This window comes from Protopterus annectens, chromosome 3.part0, assembly GCF_019279795.1.
Source record: "Protopterus annectens isolate FY-2018-M chromosome 3.part0, PAN1.0, whole genome shotgun sequence".
NCBI lineage: Eukaryota > Metazoa > Chordata > Ceratodontiformes > Protopteridae > Protopterus > Protopterus annectens.
The window spans coordinates 1519296739-1519316415 of NC_056731.1; the positions used below are offsets into that span (position 1 = coordinate 1519296739).

General features: G+C 41.8%; 1 protein-coding gene across 6 annotated transcripts in view; it reads left to right on the plus strand.

The window, feature by feature from the left end:
- CHCHD7 (coiled-coil-helix-coiled-coil-helix domain containing 7) overlaps nt 1–19292 on the plus strand; it is a 321467-nt gene extending 302175 nt beyond the window's left edge. For all 6 annotated transcript variants that reach the window (XM_044065553.1, XM_044065554.1, XM_044065556.1 and 3 more), the window contains one exon: nt 18235–19292. In XM_044065553.1, coding sequence (XP_043921488.1) covers nt 18235–18339 — 105 coding nt within the window. In that variant the 3' untranslated portion in view covers nt 18340–19292. The remainder of the gene's footprint in view (nt 1–18234) is intronic.
- Nucleotides 19293–19677: the final 385 nt, after the last annotated feature.

Here is a 19677-nt window from a genome sequence, read left to right on the forward strand (position 1 = left end):
AGTTTTATAAAATACTTTTTCATGTTTCATGGAAATCTTTTTAAGCAGACAGCAGGAGTAGCCACGGGGGCCATTATGGCTTCCATGTTTGCATTTCCTTCAGAAATGTTCCTAATTTTTTTTAATTAGTGTATTCTTTTTGCTGTTTTTTGCACCATTCTGCATTGGCCATTAGTTCTTCTCCCAAGCTATCTTAATTATCCACTTTTGTCTGGTGAGAGCTGTATAACTTATTTTTAGGGTAAGGATTGGGCAGACCAGGAGTGGGACAGTCATATTACTTTGTTTGTCTTAGGTTGACTGGGTCGATAAGGTTTTTACTGTTAGTTATGCCAGTTCCATTGTATGTGCCTGTTAGCATTCAAGAGGATGCCACTTAATGGGGTTAGCATTGTATGTGCCTCTCTCTGTGAGCATGCAGTAACATGGCCTCATTACCCCCGCTAGACAACACCAGCAGTCTCCACTGGTGATTCTGCTACCAAAAATGTGTCCAGGCATATGTCTGCATTCCCCCTACTTCAGGGGGAGGTGAGGAGGCTCCACCCCTTCATTCCTCCCTCAACCCCATCTATCTACTCCAGTGCTGAGGTCATTACTCAAATTCCATGTGCATGGATCATAGTCAGGGTTCCATCCCTTTGCCCCACAGAGCTGGATTATAATTTTATACTAAAGTGTGCAAATGTGAAATTATCATTGTTACTTTTTAATGATGGAATATGTTTGCTAGTTATATGGAGTAAACAGTTGAACTATGTGGATGAGAAGGCTTATGTCATGCTTTGCATATATCCCTAAACATGGGATTTTACAGAAAAATTGTCAAATTATGATGGGTAGAATAAATATTTGCAACCAAGTATCCATTAAGGAGGGCTCTGATATTGATAAACCAACACAGTAAAAATACAGCAATCAATCAATCAATCAATAAATAAATAAAGCTTCCAAAACATACAAAGAGTGTAGAATATATATATAATAGAATTAATCTAAGGTTAGGTCTGAGAAGTGATCACACTCACTAGTTCTGCCATGTGAAATGAGAAGTGTCTCACCAGGGAAAGATAAGCTCTGTGGAACTTTTGCAGTGACCCATAGAAAAACCTTAGTGTACCAGACACAACTGCATACAAATACAGTCAGGTTACCTACTCATCTCATGATGTTGTAAAGGCTGCAACAGTGCCATACAGTAATAATAGGTCACAGACAGGTAGAGACTCACCCCTCTGAGGCCTGAGTAATCACAAGCCTAGCAATCACTGCTTATGTCAAAACGTACTCACTGATGTGCTTTCTCTGACATTAGCTACCATAAATCACAGAACCACATATGAGCCGTAACTGCCTTAACAGACAGCATAAAGCAGCTTGTGGCAAACAACAAAGACAAAAAGCTTGGGTGGGTAGATGGTGGTGGGGTAATGAAACTTGTGTGCATGTAGTGGAAGAAATTCAAAAAGAGTCTTAAGGTAACAGTACTCAAGGACTGAAGGATCCACTCAATTCAGTTACTGCTCCGTAGCTGTAAATGTGCTGTAATTTAGTCCACTATCCATGCATGGAACAGGATGCACAGCTGGAAGACATGGCAGCACTGTAAAAATGCATACTTTAAAAAAAACACTGTATACTGTGTATTCACTGCTGAGTAACACTATGCCAAGTCTTACATAGCAGTAGCAGTTTCACTTTATCAAAGCATGACTTACCTTCTCAGAGCAATAACTGTTGAAAATTAAAACTGTCAGGTGCCATTGAATTACAGATACCCTTAAAGCCACCTCATCTTTTTCTTTTTATGAACAACCTTTAAAAAGCCTTCACAATGAAGGCTTACATTTCTGGGGTAGAAGTGCTTGATGGTCTTGAGCTTGTAGTATCGGTTACAAAGCTTGATGGATACTGAAGTTAGCAGGTATCTAGAGGAAATGTATCTTCTCTGTCTGCTCCTCTTGGGATAATCCTGAGCTGGAGCATTTTCAGTGATGACTGAATGTGTATTCAGTTTCTGCATGTGATAGGATCCTTTAGCTCATTTATGGACTTCACTGACTACTTTTTCTTTTGAGGGGGGGTTGCTCATTTTTTTTTGGAATTCCTCTCTTTACCATGAAAGAGTTTAGCTGTGCAGCATTATCAAAGGGTAGCTCACTGTCCTGAAAGTGAAAGGCCAGAACAGCAGAAGATGTAGGGTGTACTCGATTACATATTGTATCAGGCTGTACAGGTATGAAGCTTTTCCTTCTCTAGTGTACGTGGCTTGAATTATCTTGGGCTATGAGTTCTTTCTATCCAGAGGTAGCCATGTTTCTTCCTCTTGAAACTCCTGGAAATGCATAATAAATTGCTTGGCTGAATATTCAGTGACAGTTGCTTACTATTAGTTTTATGTATCCTGTGAGTCTTAACATGGTTAAGGGGTTGCAAGTAGACAGAGCATGAAGTTACTGAAAATTTTACATGATGTGGTCTCTACAAGTCCCTTTCTCTGTCCTAACAGGCTAACATTGTGGCAACTTTTATTATCCTAGTCATCCTATTTGGCCACAAGCATATCTACTCATTCTTATTTGTTATTCATGTAGCATATGATTTTACTGAAATCTGTCTTTGAGATTCAGGAGTGATTTTATGCAGGTGGTAGCACAGATTAAAGTTTCAGTACTTTTGAGCTTCAAAGCTCGAGACAATCTAGTGACCCTAGTTTCATTTAGAACAGATCACATGATTTCCATAAGCTTCCATGACTGATCCAGAAATCTACATTTCCTGCAATGCCTATCTGCATAATGGCTGCCAACTGATAAGAAAGCAGACCAGAATTGAGCTGTTGAATAAGGTGTACTTTCAAAAATGATTTAAAAAAAAAAACAGAAAATTAAAAAGCAAGTTTACAAACATGTTTATGGTATTAGACAGAAAGTCAGTATGAAAGTCGTGTTCAAGCATAAGGAAAAGTGTAATTATTTAAAAAAAAATCAACTTTACTGTTTCAGATTTTGTACCCAACCATCTTAGAGGGGTAATATGGATGATGAATTGAACCACTGTGAGAATAAATGACATGTAGGTTTGAATAACTGCAAAGGATTTAGTTTGAATCAAAATGGCAAGTTTAAATGTTTAAAAAGGAAATTTGTTTTACTGTACAAGTTTGGTTTTGACATGATTTATTGATTTTGAGCAAGATGTGGTGAGTGTATGTCATTTTTTAAATAAAAAAATGTATAAGAAATTTTATGTTGCGGGAGTTGTATAACTTAGCATGCAAGTAATTACGTATATAAATTGTGATCTTAAAAAAAAATGAAGTGTAATGAAGTCTCCAGCCCTGATCATCACTTCTCATTTCTTTGTGTGCCTTGTCCCTGATGTTACCATCTATGATGTGCAGGGTGGCAGCAGTGTTAGTAGCTGGCTTCACATAGATGGGCACTGTTTGGCAACATGTACACATAGCCTGGAGTACTACTGTTGCAGTAATGATTCATACCAGCAGTACCTCTCAAAGGTATCTGCAACACAGGTTTGACCATGCCCTCAGCCCAGCTTCAACTAGAAGTAATATTACATCGTGTTGCAGTGATGGCATCTACTGTAGCTAGGCATGATACACACAGGCAAGGTAGTGCAGTATTATACTTTTGCTTGCTGTGCACTTGATGGTGTATAGCATTTATCCACAGATTTGTCATAAGAATCTACATCTGTGTCAAGCTAACTGCAGGCATGCTTATAGTTTGATGTAACCATATAGGTCACCACCAGGGCTGATTGCTGCTCATTTGATTTCTTTATACTCTACAGGGCTGAAAAGGCCACTGTGTGGTCAGTCTTGACTTAGCCTGCGACAAGTGTTGACACAAGCGTATGTGTCATTAACTCAGTCAAAATGACTGAGCTGTGTAATTACACTGATGCCACTGGTAAAGGTCACCATGACCAGGGAGATGCCTAATATACTAGGGCAGTTTGCCAGTATGCATGACTGGGTAACAGATATTGTTCAGCTTCCTGTGCGGTGGTGGGTTTTGGTGGACATGGCCAATGGGACTCTGCCTTGGCATTTTTGTCCCATGAGACAGTGGTAGTTATGGTGCAGAATGCTTGTTCACCTGTACATCAGCCTGCTAATGTACTGTCACCACAGGAAAGAAGAACATGCCATTGTGGATGTCGTATTCAGGGATTTTGCTGCAGATGCCATTTTGGCACAACATGCAAACCTTCTTCAGACAGGTGTTTTCATCATAGTGAAGGACTGCTGCAGCTCTGCAAGGCATAGATGATGATGTGAATTATATATTGGGCACTATGTGCAGTCATACTGCCATGGTGGATGTCTTCATGTCACAGATGCAACTGTCTTTAGTCTTCTAGATGTAAAGGCAGACAAACACTTCAGTGTGTCTGTTCCGTGATTTTACAGATGTCATAGATGGCTTTAGAAAGCAGGCTAATACCACAGTGCCACCTACCACATCACTGTTTCATGTGCTGTTTCTACAGATCCAGCAGCTACATTGCACTTTCTTGCCTTATTTGCAAACACTGCTATTGCATACCTACTGCATAATAGTAGTGCATCCACATAAAGTGGCAATATCCTCCGTATGCATTTCGGCTTCTGCATATCTGCTTAAACTCCAAAATGTATATACACAACATGAGAGAATCTGTGCAGTGACCCCCTCACCTGAAGCTAATGTGGTGGGCATGCTTGTCCTGATTTGGCACCTTCCATGTCCACTGTTAGTGCTTCTTAGGTACTGCGTGTGTGGAAAGACATATCAGATATGCTCAACACTGAAGCATTTGTTGCCATTGTGTTGGTAGCAGTCTGCAGATTTGCACTGCATTCTGGTGTCATGCCATGGAAATTATTATTATGCCTTATCTGGTCTTTGCTACAATTTGTATATGCATGTCTTCTGTTTACCCCTTTGTGTGCTCAAAGGATCCTTAAATGTCTCGGAGCGTACCTTTTTGTCACTTTTGGTGTAACTTCATCCAAAGAGGTTTCTGAATGAAGTCTAATGGGGAATGCTCCATGCCCTTGTTTGCTGCTTTGTCTGGCCTGGATATTGTAGTGGTGGCACTCGGACTTGGTATTTTCAGTCATCATCTGCTTCATCTGTTGGTAATGCTAGCTCCAGTGTAGTAGCAACTCTTTGCAGGGTCATATTGCTGGATATGCAGTATCCCACAAATGTTCTGTAAGCCTTATCTGGGTTGTACTGGAAGGCCCCACCAGATTTGACATAGCACACACGAACCATGTTTTATGATGGGTGAATACATTCATGATGAAATTTTCCTGTTCATGTTCAATGCTGTCACTATGCTTGGCATGAAACAGCAAGGACTGTCATATATGCCATGTGTTCCTCCTAAAGAGCCTGAAACATGTCTTATCAAGACCACTTGAGTCACTTTTCAGCTACAGCCTCAAAACAGGCTATGTACCAAGAGAATGGAGGACAGCAACAGTTATCCCCCTTCACAGAGGTTGATCATCAACATTCCCCATAAGCTACACACCTGTTAGTGAAATTAGTGTAATACGCAAAGCATTGGAATGAATAATCATAGAAGCGATCATCAAGGACATTGGCAACCTAAAGACACAAGACCCATCCCAGTTTGGTTTTGTCAGGGGAAGGTCATGCCTACCCAACCTGGTAGACTTTTTTAAGAAGTTAGCCAATGCAGTGAGTTAAGGGAAAATGGTGCATATTGCCTACCTAGATTTGGCCAAGGCAGTTGATAAAATATCCCACTCTGGTATTGTAGACAGACTCATTCAACTAGACATAAATCCATACATAATTCTATGCATTACCAGCTGGCTCACTGATAGGACCCACAAAGTTACTGTTGGTGAGGCCACCTTCACCAAGAAGCAGGTCACCTGCAAAGTACCACAAGGCTCCATGCTTGGCTAATATCAAGGGCCTCTGCTTCACCAAGTTTGTTGATGACTGCAAATTGGGAGCAGTCATAAATTCCCCTATGACACCAACATCCATCAAGAAGGCCTAACACTGACAGATAACTGTTGCCAAAGCAATGGATTAATTCTCAGTGAAAAGAAGTGTGCATTATAGTGCCTTTTGGGAAAATATTAACCCAGGCAAATTACTGCATAGATGACACACTCATAAGAGTTGACATGGTAGTTAGAGATCTGGAAACATATGTAGACAGCAGTCTGGCCTTTGATCCACATGTAACCAAGGCAGTAAGGAAACCATTCTACATTGCCCAACTTATAAGCGAGGGTTTGGCATTCAAGTCCAAGGACGTTATAGTACCACTTGACTCTGCCCTTATCAGACCCATCATTGAGTACAATGCCCACTTCAGCATGTACCTGACCAGGCATGTACAACAGTTGGAATGCCCATAGAGGCTACTCACCAAGAGAATCCTGGGTATTAACACATTTTCTATGCAGATTGCCTTAGAGCCCTGTCTTTATACACTGTTTCCTGCAGGTTGTTGAGAGGCAATCTGTGCTTGGCATACAAGGTTATCTTTTGATCCAGTCCTGATGATTTTTTGCACATCCAGAAAAGGAACAACACCAGAAACACTAGATCCAGGGTTTGAACTTTGATTGCGACATAAATAGAACATGCTGGTGAGATGTGTCTCAAAGGATCCCCATGATGTGAAATATACTCCCCATCCATGTGAAGCACAGTCCATTTCTAACCTGAGCTATGCACCTATGTGTGCTCTGATTTCTTCTAGTATATTCATTGCACACATTGTGTATCCTTTTACTTTGATCACAAACAACACAAATGTGTTATCTGTGATCAAAGTAGAAGGAAACATACAGCATGAATATGTAATGATGTATACTCATTGTAGATTTCTTTTGCAGTTTTGCGCTGTTATGGGTGCACGGACTAGTTTTGGAAGGGATGGCTTTGATGTGTATCTTGTGTCACCCTACAAAGTAGCTGTGTGGGAGGTCCTTGTTCTGGATGTCATGAAATTGTGAAGACTGAAGCCATATGCATGCAGTGTGATATCACTGTGTATGTTTGCTGCAGACTATATGTAGCCTTCCAATTGCTCAAGATATAAATATTTAAAGAGTAATAGCCATGGTGGTTAACATATGCATGGTACTCATCAAATCAGGGTGAACAGATGTAAATGTGATTACAGGCTTCCATCATGGTTATTCTTGGTGTTTCAGCCATAAACTGCTTGTGTGCTTTCAACCTGGGTAGTAAACATTTAGATATGATCCTAGATCTTCTCTGTCATGGTGGCAAGTATCTGGTTCAGTATCCAGTTGGCTGAGCCTTGCAAGATTTCAGTTTCCCTGACATGTCTTTGAAAGCCGTCTTTCCTTTTGCCATTAGTTTCCAGTGCACACCTTTGTCTGCAGTTGTATAGGTTTTCCCTTGAACACATGTACTCCCTTGGCCTTGTGTGTTTTGCACAGTCTGTTCAGGGTTATTGCAGCCATTCTGTACTGGTACATTTTCTACCTGCCAGCTGCATCTGAAATATAATGTGCATCTCTAGTAAAGGCACAATTGTGTTCTGTGGTGTAAAGGATAACTGATGGGTTGCAGTCCCTTACCTACACTAATCTTATGCTTGAGTTGTGGAGTTATAAACTTTAGTAGGTTGTGCTCAACTTGGCACCTGTGATGTGTCATCTTTGAGTTATACTGCATTATTTATGAATGCATCTGTGATGTCACCACTCTGGGGGCCAGTAATCAAGGCTCCCATATCCTCACCACTGACACTGGAGTGGGACGTTCACTTGGAACCAAAATGGAAACACCCAGTATTTACAGATGCAGCTCTCTGCATCAAGCATAATTTCCCATAAGAGCACAAAGGGAACACACTCAGCCCAGGGTCTGGGTTTCTCTCTGTGTCTCTCTCCAGGTCCCCAGTAAGGCTCCCCACTGGCACAGCTGCAGAGTTAAGTCCTCAGCCAAGTGTGGAAGCCAAGTCCTCCACCATTGTCTCTGTGAAATCAGTGCTTCATGTCCCTGCACCAAGTAGCTGACACACATACACACACACTCTTTGAGATTTGATTTACACACACACACACACACACACACACACACACACACACACACACACACACACACACACACACACACACACACACGGGAAATGCTAGCAGAGGTTTACTAGCTTTGCCCCCTTCTGCCCAGACTATATGGTGCTTACTGTCTCCAAACACTCCAAAGCCAGCTACTCTAAGGCTCTTACAAGGGTGCACATTTATACTGAGTGAAATTAATATTAATACAAATGGTAATGTTGACCAAACAGTCAGGCTTTAGGAATGGCCACAGTGTCACCAATAGATATAAGTACTCTTAAATTTTAAAATATTTCTCTAAAGGACCAGCCACAATGAAAAGTTTAAATATATTTAATAATAAACAAAAAAGAACATGAAAATACAAAATAGCTATTTACAGTAAACACCTGAGTTTCAGTCACAGAAATTTTGAAAATAACACAGCTGGAAAGATTCTCACAGTTACAGAAAAACAATACGTAACTGTTCTCACTATATCTTCCTGAATGATCTAGAGAATTACTGTTCCTATGCACATAATAGAGCAAGGCAAGATGAAGTAGGTGAAGGATCCTTCTATGGCAGGTTCCAAGGAACAGATTGCCCCGAGACTTCTGTCTCACCTAATATTAAAGCATTATTTTTGTACAGCCTGACATCACATACATCCGGTCATCTGACTTTTGCATGTTCTTCATGTTTCACTGTTGCAGTCATCACATTTGGGTTATCCTGCCAGGGGTAGCCCTCAGCTGGCCCTAATACCAGAGGCTTAGTATTTCTGCGTCTGTTGCTGTCACTCCAGGACTGACGTCAGGTTGTCAGTGGTATAAAAACAGGCAGCCTACGCCATTACATCAGTCTTTCTTGCCAAGTAGCTCGAAGCAGAAGCAGTTCGCACAAGTGCTGGTCGGCTGCTACCTGAGTTTTCATTCCCAAAATTGAAGTTGAAGTCTTTCAAAGCTAAGTATCCCATTGGGGATTCTTTTTTCTTGCTCTAACCGATGTCAGAAAAAGTTAACAATTGTGTCGCCTGTGGAAAGCAAATACCACACCAAGATTTCCATTCTTACTGCGTCACCTGTTTAGGCCCAGACCACGACGTTCCTCGCTGTTGGTTTTGTGCTTTGTTCAATGCCAGAACTATACATCATCAGGCCCTTATCATAGCTAAATACTTTCGCTGTTGATCTCCGTATTTCGAAATGGCTTTGGTAAGTCATCTGACTACCGAGCTTCAGAAAAAACATAAGGATAAAGACAGAGACAGAACACATAGGATCAAAACTGCCGATGACACTCCCGTTAAGCTAGTCACCAGTTTGCCGGTACTCAGTGAGGTACTTCTGCAGCCCCTGATACCCGCTTCTATGGATTCGCCGACCGCTACTGAGAACCATTCAGAGTCCGGTATGCTGCGAGACTCTTCTTTAACTATGGAACCTGTGGATGTCACTACCTTGGATGAGTCCGGAGCCGCTGTGCAGGCACCGGCTTCCGAGGAAGTTCTTCGCACTACCGATATTCGACACAAACCGACGACTTCTTTCACATCTTCAGTTCTTTCTAAAACTACCAAATTTCTAAGGCCCAGGGTACAAACTACATCTAAAAAACGATGACCCAAGCTGAAGCACCTTCTTCCATTCCTCATTTTCAAATACTTAAAATGGCGGAAGACCTTATCATGCTTATTAGGGGAATCCAGCCTACCCCTTCTAAAAGAAAAAAGAGACTTGGCCCCAGCAACTTTATCTGAACAAGAGTCCGATGACTCTGAGGATGTTCTTCATCTCACATTGCTGCAGTCCTTACACTTGGGTAGTCCGCTGTCCTCGGTCGGCCCGAATATCAAAGTATAAGGCTGACGTCGGTCAAGGCGCATTTGACTGACATCAGAACGTCAGGGTACAAATGCGCATGACCGACGTCATATCCTCAGTCTTTTTTGCCGCATGGTCCGATGCAGAAGCAGTATTGCAAGTGCCGGTTGGCGTTCTGAAATTTTTCGCTGGAGTTTCAGACCGAGTCAAAGTTGGCTAAGTACCCGTTGGGGAATATTTTAGTTTTTTCTTGCCTCAGTGGTTTACCGGATGTCAGAAAAAGTGAATAATTGTATTTCTTGTGGGAAACAGATACCGCATAGAGACTATCATACTTTGTGTATTCCTTGTTTAGGGCCTGAGCACGATGTTGTTGGGTGTCGCTATTGTGCTAGATTTAATAAACGCACTATAAAGAGGAGATTAGATTGTGCCAGGTTAGTCTTTGGAAAGCGGTGCAATTATAAAATGCCGTCGGATGCTCCGACGCCCGCTTCTTCGAAGAAGCGCAAGGACAAAGCAGTGAAGCCTAGGCTAGAAGAACCGTCCGTACCGGACGCCGGTTCTTTGGAGGTGTCGGTGGAGCCGCTGGTTCCACCGGAGGTTTCTTTGGGATCCCAGGGAGAGACCTTGTTATTGCAGGATGTGGCCTCTCAGGAGGCAGGTCAGGGTGATGGGGCTTCTCAGGTTACTATACTCCCCTCCCTGCCTAGGGTGGTTAGGCCCTCTCCTTCTGTTTCCAAGGCTTCTCCTAGAGGCAGGCCAGGTTTAGCTTCAGTTGGTGTCACCCCTACTTCCTCTGGAACTGTGCCCAAGAAGCATATGCTTAAAATGGCAGAAGATTTGATTACTTTGATTAGGGGTTCTTTTCCCCCTCCTGATAAGAGACCTAGGGTGGAGCCTGAGCTAGGGAGTTTTGAGCAGGCTTCGGATGTTTCAGAGTCTTCGGCTGAAGACTTGCAGGAGTACTCTCCTTATTCTGATTCTGATGTGGATGATTCTACTCCTTCTGCTTCTCCTCCTGAGGATTTTTCTTTTTCAGAAACTCTTCATTCCATGAGGGAGCATTTTAAGTGGGAAGGTCAGGACTTCTCTGATTCCAGGAAAAGGCTTAGGGAATTTTTGTTTTTACCCCAGCATAGGCCTTTGGCTATACCTCCTGTTTTGGATGTAGTGGAAGATGTTTTTACAGAGGCTTCTCTTAATCCTGATTCTTTGCCTCCTGCTCCTGTTAAACCGGATAGGTATTACAGGGTGCCTGAAGTTCATAAGTATCTTATTAAGAGTCCTAGGGCAGACCCAGAAACTGTTAGCCAGGGGCCTAAAGGTGTTAAGGCTTCTGTTGTCAAGAATCCGGTTCCTGCAGATAAAGAAGCCAGGGCCTTGGATAGATGGGGAAAGAAAGTTTATACTTCTTCCACTCTAGCTATGAGGGCTCTGAATTGCCAGTTTCACATGTTAAAATACCAAAACTATCTCCTTTCACAGTTGAAGTCTAAGGTTGATGCTCTGGCGGAAGGTATTGATTGTAAAGAGTTACAAGATTTAGTACATGTTTCTGAACAGGTGGGTAAGCATTCTTTGCAATGTGGTTTTGATGCTGTACAGGCCTCGTCTAGGGTGGCTGCCACTGGGTCAGTTCTTCACAGGCACGCCTGGCTGAGGGATCAAAATTTATCTGACCATGTTAAAACAAGGATTTTAGATGCTCCTTTACAATCTGATGTGTTGTTTGGTTCTCCTGTTGAGGCAGTTTTAAAGAAAATGGAAGACAAGGCTAAGTCTATGCAGACTGTTAAAGATTTTTTGCAGGTTCAGCCTCCAAAGTTTAGTAGAAATTGGCCTGCTAAAGGGTGGACGTATCCTTCTTATGATTCCCAGTCTAGGGGTAGATCTAGACGTGGTAGGGGCAGAGCTCAGGGCTCTTTCAGGCCTAGAACAGGGAGTTCTCCTGCACAGTCTTCTGGTGAGGGCAGGGGTCAGTCCTTTCGTAAACAGACCCAATGACCTACCTTTTCAGCTGCCAGAGCCTTTTCGTCTGGCAGCACCTTTGGGAGGAAGGTTGGCACTTTTCAAAGAAAATTGGAGTTTAATTACCCAAGACAGATGGGTATTGGATATCATACACCAAGGTTACAGGTTTTATTTCCATACCTTGCCTCCTTTCAGAGGCATGCCAGACGTTCCTCCTCAACAAAGAATAGAGGCTCACAAGCAAATTTCTCTGTTACTTCAACTAGGGGCCATACAGCCGGTCCCTATGCCAGAAGTGGGCCTAGGATTTTATTCTCGCCTGTTCCTAGTACCAAAGAAGGGGAACACGTGGAGACCAATTTTGGATTTATCTATCCTCAACACTTATCTGGACATTCCCAAGTTCAAAATGTTGACGTTACAACAACTTTTACCTCTGCTGGGCAAGGATCATTGGATGGTAACTTTGGATCTCAAGGAGGCTTACCTTCATGTTCCTATCAGACTAAGTTGCAGGAAGTATCTGCGTTTTCGAGCTGGGACTTCTCACTATCAGTTCTCTGCATTGCCCTTTGGCTTATCTACTGTGCCCAGAGTGTTCACGAAAGTTCTGGCTCCAGTGATAGCTTTTTTCAGGCTAAAAGGAATACAGATCTATCCTTATTTGGACGACTGCCTGATTCTGGCTCAAGGAAGGGAAGAGCTTCTTCATCATTTGGAATATGTGATAGCAGTGCTAAGATGCCTGGGGTATTCTGTGAACGAAATAAAGTCCAGTCTAGTACCCTCTCAAGACATGTGCTTTCTGGGTGTAAGACTGAATACAGCATCCCATATGGCCTTTTTAACCCCGGACAAACAAAAGAATCTTTCCCTTTACTTCCATCAACTATCTCATCAGTCCGGGCTGACTGCAAGGACAGTCCTTCAAGCCTTAGGGTTCATGGCATCTTGTATTCTGGTGCTTCCCAATGCCAAACTGCATATGAGGAAGCTGCAATGGTATCTCAAAAATGTATGGACACAGCACTGCCACGATCTGGACACTGTCATTCAAATAATACCTTGCATTCAAATGGAATTTTGTGGTGGGCTCAGGAATGTCACCTAAACAAGGGACTCTCTGTGACCCGGCCAGAGGCGAGTCAGATTTTAACGACAGATGCCTCAGACAAAGCTTGGGGAGCTCATCTGAATGGAAAGTGGATACAAGACAAGTGGCCTGCCAGACTACAACATCTACATATCAACCTGAAGGAGATGTTAGCAGTCCAGTTTGCATTAATAGCTTTCAAGGATTTACTTCTTCCAGGGCAGGTGTTGATTCTAACAGACAACACAACTGTCATGTGGTACATCAACAAGCAAGGGGGAACACATTCTTATCCTCTATGCAGGCAAGCAATGATTTTGTGGGAGACTGCTCTCAGTTTACAGCTCAATCTTCAGGCAAGGTTCCTGCCAGGAGCACAGAACTCCTTAGCAGATGTGTTGAGCAGACGAATTACGGATCCCCACGAGTGGAAATTGGATCCTCATGTATTTCAGAAATTGACAGTGTCATGGGGAACTCCAGACATAGATCTGTTCGCTTCTCCACTAAACCATCAGCTGCCAAAGTTTTGCACGAAAAGGTTTCATCCCACAGCTTGGAAAGTGGATGCTCTTTCTTTCAATTGGAGCAATCTTCATGTGTATGCCTTTCCACCTCTGCCTCTCCTCCCAAAGGTACTTCTAAAGGTCAGACAGGACAAGCCAAGGATGATTTTAATAGCTCCAGATTGGCCTCGACAGCACTGGTACCCATTACTGAGAAGTCTGGTACGGAAGCCTCCATGGCCTTTGCCTTCGATTCCACACCTGTTGTCACAGGAGGACAGCCATTTGCTCAATGTCAAACTTCACTCTCTTCACCTAACAGCCTGGCATATTCTGTTTTGAACCATAGAGGGTCTCAACTTCCACAACAAGTTATGAATGTGATTTTGGAAGCTAGAAGGCCTAGTACAAGGAAAGTGTACGCAGATAAATGGAAGAGATTTTTATTTTGGAGTGCAGCAAAGGATTTTGATGTTTCTGAGCCTAATTTAAGTGTGGCTCTTCAATATCTTACTGAGTTACTGGACAAAGGTTTGTCCTTCTCTTCTATTAAGGTTCATGCTGCAGCAATTTCAGCTCACTATGAATGTGACCCTCCATTGTTTTCTCATCCTTTGTTCAAGCAATTTCTTAGAGGGGCAAAGAATATAAGACCCCCACGTAGAGCTCCTACTCCTGCTTGGGATCTCAATTTTGTGTTGGAGAAACTCACTCTGCAACCTTTTGAGCCTGCAGCTACTTCTGAGTTGAAATATTTATCATGGAAGACTGCCTTTTTGTTGGCCATTACCTCTGCAAGAAGGGTTTCTGAATTACAGGCCCTTATGGCGGTTGAGCCTTTCTTGATTTTCCATATGGATAGGGTATCTTTGCGTACTAATCCTTCCTTTATGCCTAAGGTGGTTTCTAGTGTGGCTTTAAACCAAACTATTCATTTGCCTACTTTTTATGCAAATCCCCAAAATAAAGGGGAAAAGATTTTGCACACTTTAGATGTACACAGGCAGTTGCGATATTATTTGGACAGAACTAAAGGGTTCAGGCAGTCTCAGCAGTTGTTTGTTTCTTTTGCTTTGAGTTCTCAGGGCAAGCCTGTGTCAAAACAAACTATTTCTAAGTGGATTGGGTTTTGCATCGCTTTCTGTTATTCCCATCATGGCAAGGAGATTCCAGCTGGGATTAGGCCTCATTCCACTAGGGCTACTGCCACTTCGACAGCCTTTTTGAGGAGTGGCAACCAAGGATATTTTGGAGGCAGCTACTTGGAGTTCAGTGCATACTTTCTCTAGGCATTATCACCTACCACTTTACTCTAAATCCAGGGCTGGTTTTGCCACTGCTGTTTTGCAGGGCATTTTGGCAGCTCCTGCTTCCTTGTAGTTTGGCCATCCTCCCTTACCTCTGCTTTGGGATTCTACCCAAGTGTAAGGACTGCAGCAATGTGAGATGAAGAACATAGTACAGTTTTGTACCTACCATAAATGTAGATGTTCAAGATCCACATTGCTGCAGTCCAATTCCTCCTCCTTCCCTCTGTAGTTAGAGGTGGTTGTGTGGGTTGGGTTGTAAATATTGTGTATATTGTATATATTGTACATATAATTAGTGCAAGGGTGGTTGGTTGTTTGTTTGCTGTCTTTTGGTTTTGACCTTTATTTTTAGGGTCTTCTGACATCTGGGGCAAGAAAAGACTGAGGATATGACGTCGGTCATGCGCATTTGTACCCTGACGTTCTGATGTCAGTCAAATGCGCCTTGACCGACGTCAGCCTTATACTTTGATATTCGGGCCGACCGAGGACAGTTGACTACCCAAGTGTAAGGACTGCAGCAATGTGGATCTTCGAACATCTACATTTATGGTAGGTACAAAACTGTACTTTTCTGATTATGAAGACATGCCCTTATCTGCTTATGAGGATTCAGATGCAAAGGAATACATTCCTTCTGCCTCTCCTCCAGAGGATTTTTCTTTTGGTGAAACCCTACATACCTTGAGAGAGCATTTTCATTGGGAATGTCAGGATTATCCTCAGTCCAAAAAGAGACTCAGGGAATTTTTAGGTTTACCACAGCACAGACCATTAGCTATTCCTCCTGTTCTGGACGTTGTGGATGATGTTTTCATGGAATCCAGTTTAACTCCTGATGCTCTTATCTCCTGCTCCCAGGAAACCTGACAGGTATTACAGAGTCCCTGACACAGACAAATTCTTTTCAAAAATCCTATTGCTGACCCAGAGGTCGTCTCCCAAGGACCAAAAGGAATAAAAGCAACCACAGCTAAGAATCCTACCCCTTTGGACAGGGATTCCCAAGCTTTAGACAGATGGGGTAAAAAAGTATACACCTCTGCAACTCTTGCCATTAGAGCATTAAATTGTCAGTTCCACATGCTGAAATACCAGCAACATACTATGGAACTTATTAAACAAAAATTATCTACCTTTCCAGACTGTGCAGAAAATAAAAAAATACAGGAACTTATGCATTCTGCAAGCCAAGTTACTAAGCATACCCTGCAATGTGGGTTTGACGCCCTAGAAGCATCCTGCAGGGCAGCAGTCATAGTTTCTGTACTTAGAAGGCATGTTTGGCTTAAGGAACAGACCTTGCCAGATCATGTCAAATCAAAATTGTTGGGCGCACTACTGAACAAAGACAATCTGTTTTGCACCAAGACAGAAGAGGTTTTAAAAAAGATGGAAGAAAAAGCTAAATCTATGCAAACAGTTAAAGACTTTTTGCAGCTTCAGCAGGGTTAAAATTCCTCTCTTGGAAAACAGCGTTGCTTTTGGCCATCACTTCAACTAGAAGAGTGTCTGAGCTGCAAGCACTCATGGCTGTGGAACCGTCATCATTTTTCATGCTGACAGAGTCTATCTCAGGACTAACCCAACTTTCATGCCTAAAGTGGTGTTCAGTGTGGTTCTCAAGCAATCTATTGATTTGCCCACCTTTTTCTCCAAACCTGAAAGTAAGGGGGAAAGGATCCTGCATTCTTTAGATGTGCACAGGCAACTCAGATTCTACCTGGATAGGACTAAGCCCTTTAGGAAATCTGATTTGTTACTAGTCATCTTTGCAGCAGGGGCAGAGGGCAAGGCCATATCAAAACAAACCATTTCCAAATGGATAGCATACTGTATCCATTTCTGTTACAAACACCATGGGAAATCACCCCCACAGGGGGTCAGAATACATTTCACTAGGGCAACTTCCACCTCTTCAGCTTTTCTCAGAGGGGTCCTTACCAGGGACATCCTGGAGGCTGCAACATGGAGTTCTGTTCATACCTTCACCAAGCATTACCACTTGCCTATCTTTTCCAAATCCAATGCAGGCTTTGCAACCACAGTCCTGCAGGACATACTAGCCAGCCCCAACTCTTCTTGACTGCCTCCACCCATTTCTTTAGCTTTGGGAATCAACCCAAGTGTGATGACTGCAGCAGTGAAACACAAAGAACATAGTACAGTTGTGTATACTTACCATAAATGTAGATGTTTGAGTGTATTCACTGTTGCAGTCCTGGTTTCCCACCCTCCATCCCCCTTCTCTCTCTCTCTCTCTCTCTCTCTCTTCCTCACTCTTTACATTGCAATTTGGTATTTACTTTCTACTGGTGGTATTATTCCACCATAACCTAGCTCCCTATTTGGGTGCTCCTGACATTTGGGGCAAGAAAACTGATGTAATGGCATCGGCTGCCTGTTTTTATACCACTGACGACCTGATGTCAGTCCTGGAGCGACAGCAACTGAAGAAGAAATACTAAGCCTCTGGTATTCGGGCCGACTGAGGGTTACCCCTGGCAGGATAACCCAAGTATGATGACTGCAACAGTGAATACACTCGAACATCTACATTTATGATAAGTATACACACAAGAGCATTGCTTAGATCTGGTGCAGCTTCTGGAAGTCATAAAACAATTATAAACTTTTACTCCTCCTACAGAGACTAACAAACCATGCTTCTTACAGACATTGCATCTCTGGCTTCATTCAAAACTGTAAGAAAATTTCTTTATGGCCTAGGCCCAGTAATTTAATTTCTTTCTACTTCTCAAAGTCAGGTAGATTGAGATTAACCTGTTCTCTTCCACTATTCTCTGTTACAATATATACATTTAATTCAGTTACAATAATACATGTATATTTCTTTTTTGGCCAGCAGGGCACACTGTTGGTACAATTTTAACACAAGCAACTTTACAAATCCATTTTCAGTACAAACGTATGTAAAAATCAGTTTGATATACAAATAACATAGAATTCTGTACTAAATTTCAAATAACTGTGCTGGCATATGTTACACATCCACTGCCCTACTTCTCCTGGCATAGCCATCAGTGCCTCACATCATCACAGCATCTACAACATATAGTGCCTGTTTGCCCACTTTTCTTGTAGATGCTTCACTGTTTCCATAGTGACAGTTTTAAAATCTGTAGCGCTTGAATTGAACTGCACTGAGTCTGACACTTTCAAAATGTATATCTCTCGCACATTATACAGTTTGTTTATTAATCTTGTTTTGTGTATTTATCTCCTTTGATTGTGTGATTTAGTAATTTGTAGACCAGTGTGGTAGAGTAACTAAATTATACTGCTCCTGTGTGTTAGACACAGGAAGAAGAGAGCCTACATGTGCAACTTTAAAGTTATCATGTTATTGAATATCTGTAATGAAGCAGGTCATTTATGGAGGCATTATTCAGACTCAGTTCAATGATGTTTCTTTCTTTTTCAGCATGAAATAATGATACAAAGAAGAGTAGATGGAGTTAATCCTAATATGCCTCCAGCAGAAGAACGGAAAAGAATTCTAGAGTCATTAGAAAGTATGCCTTACTGATATGATGCATCTTAATGCCATACTGAGCAATCCCATTCTAGTAATGTTTGTCAGGATGGAATATAGACTGTTTATGGCTGAATGTCCAAAAACTGATAGCCAAGAAGACTGCTGACTGATAATGTATTGTTAAAGCAGATGTGTGACTATAAATGAAAGTGCATTATGTATTTACATCTGTTCTGGTGTGCCTTGGAATGATTTCATTTCGAATCTGTAACTAAATATTTGCTTGCCTTCTATTTTAAATAAAATGGCAGCAATAACTGGTGAGTAAAACTTTGCAGTGGGAAGTACTTCACCAGCTACACTACCTACATGAAGTTTTTTAATTAGTAGTTAATGTAGAAAAGTATGTATAATTAGATGACACTATCTCCAACATTCCCCATTTAATCCATCAAGATCCTAAAACTGTTCAGTAATCTGCTGCTCTACTACCATGCACCTCTTTGGTGCTTTAATAAAGATGTCACCTGTGGCATCATGTATGACAGTTAAATAAATTGTATGTTCATATCCTGAGTCCCTTCATCTAGTTTCATTGCATTATCTTTGATTATGGTAATCTTTCTTTTGAGCAAAGTGTATCTAAGACAAATGGCATATGTACAGATCTTTTTGTGAAATGTATTATGGCTGGCTGTAAGATATAAGAACAATCCCATGCATAGTCCAGTTGGTGGAAAATATCAACAGCAGGATTAATTGCGGAACACAAATTCTGACCTGCCATTTACAGAAGCAGATGGTCTATTTATATTCACAGAGCCTTCTCCTTTTCCTTTTTAGTGGACCAATTGGACAGCTAGAAAAATGTTACTTATAAAACAATACAGTGTTAATTAAAATACTGAAATGTAGCTTTACTATACTGTTCACTGGACGTTCTTGTTTTTGGTGTGCATAATCAAAGAATCATTAAAGCCATATCTAATTCCTTTGTATAGTCATGCCCTGTCTGAATGGTTTCTTTGTCACTAGCTACTGAGATTATATTGATGTTGTACTATGCAAGGGATTATTAGGACCTTAAGATGTCTAGCCATATACTCCTTTATGTAGATAAACTTACAAGTTCACACCTCCCTTGTCAAACACTCTGAGCAAGAGTATACATGACAGGACTGGCGTAAATTTGTGCCTACACATCAAATCATAAAGACTAGCCTTAAATGTAGTCAGAGTATTACTTATTTGACCTATAGTGATTAACTTATTCCACTGGCTGGGAGTACATTGAGTTAAGAACCTATTTGTCCAGTAAGTCTTTTTTATTTATTGATAATGTTTAGGTCCCTAGTGTAGGTATTTGTAGAGCTACTGGTCTTGCAAACC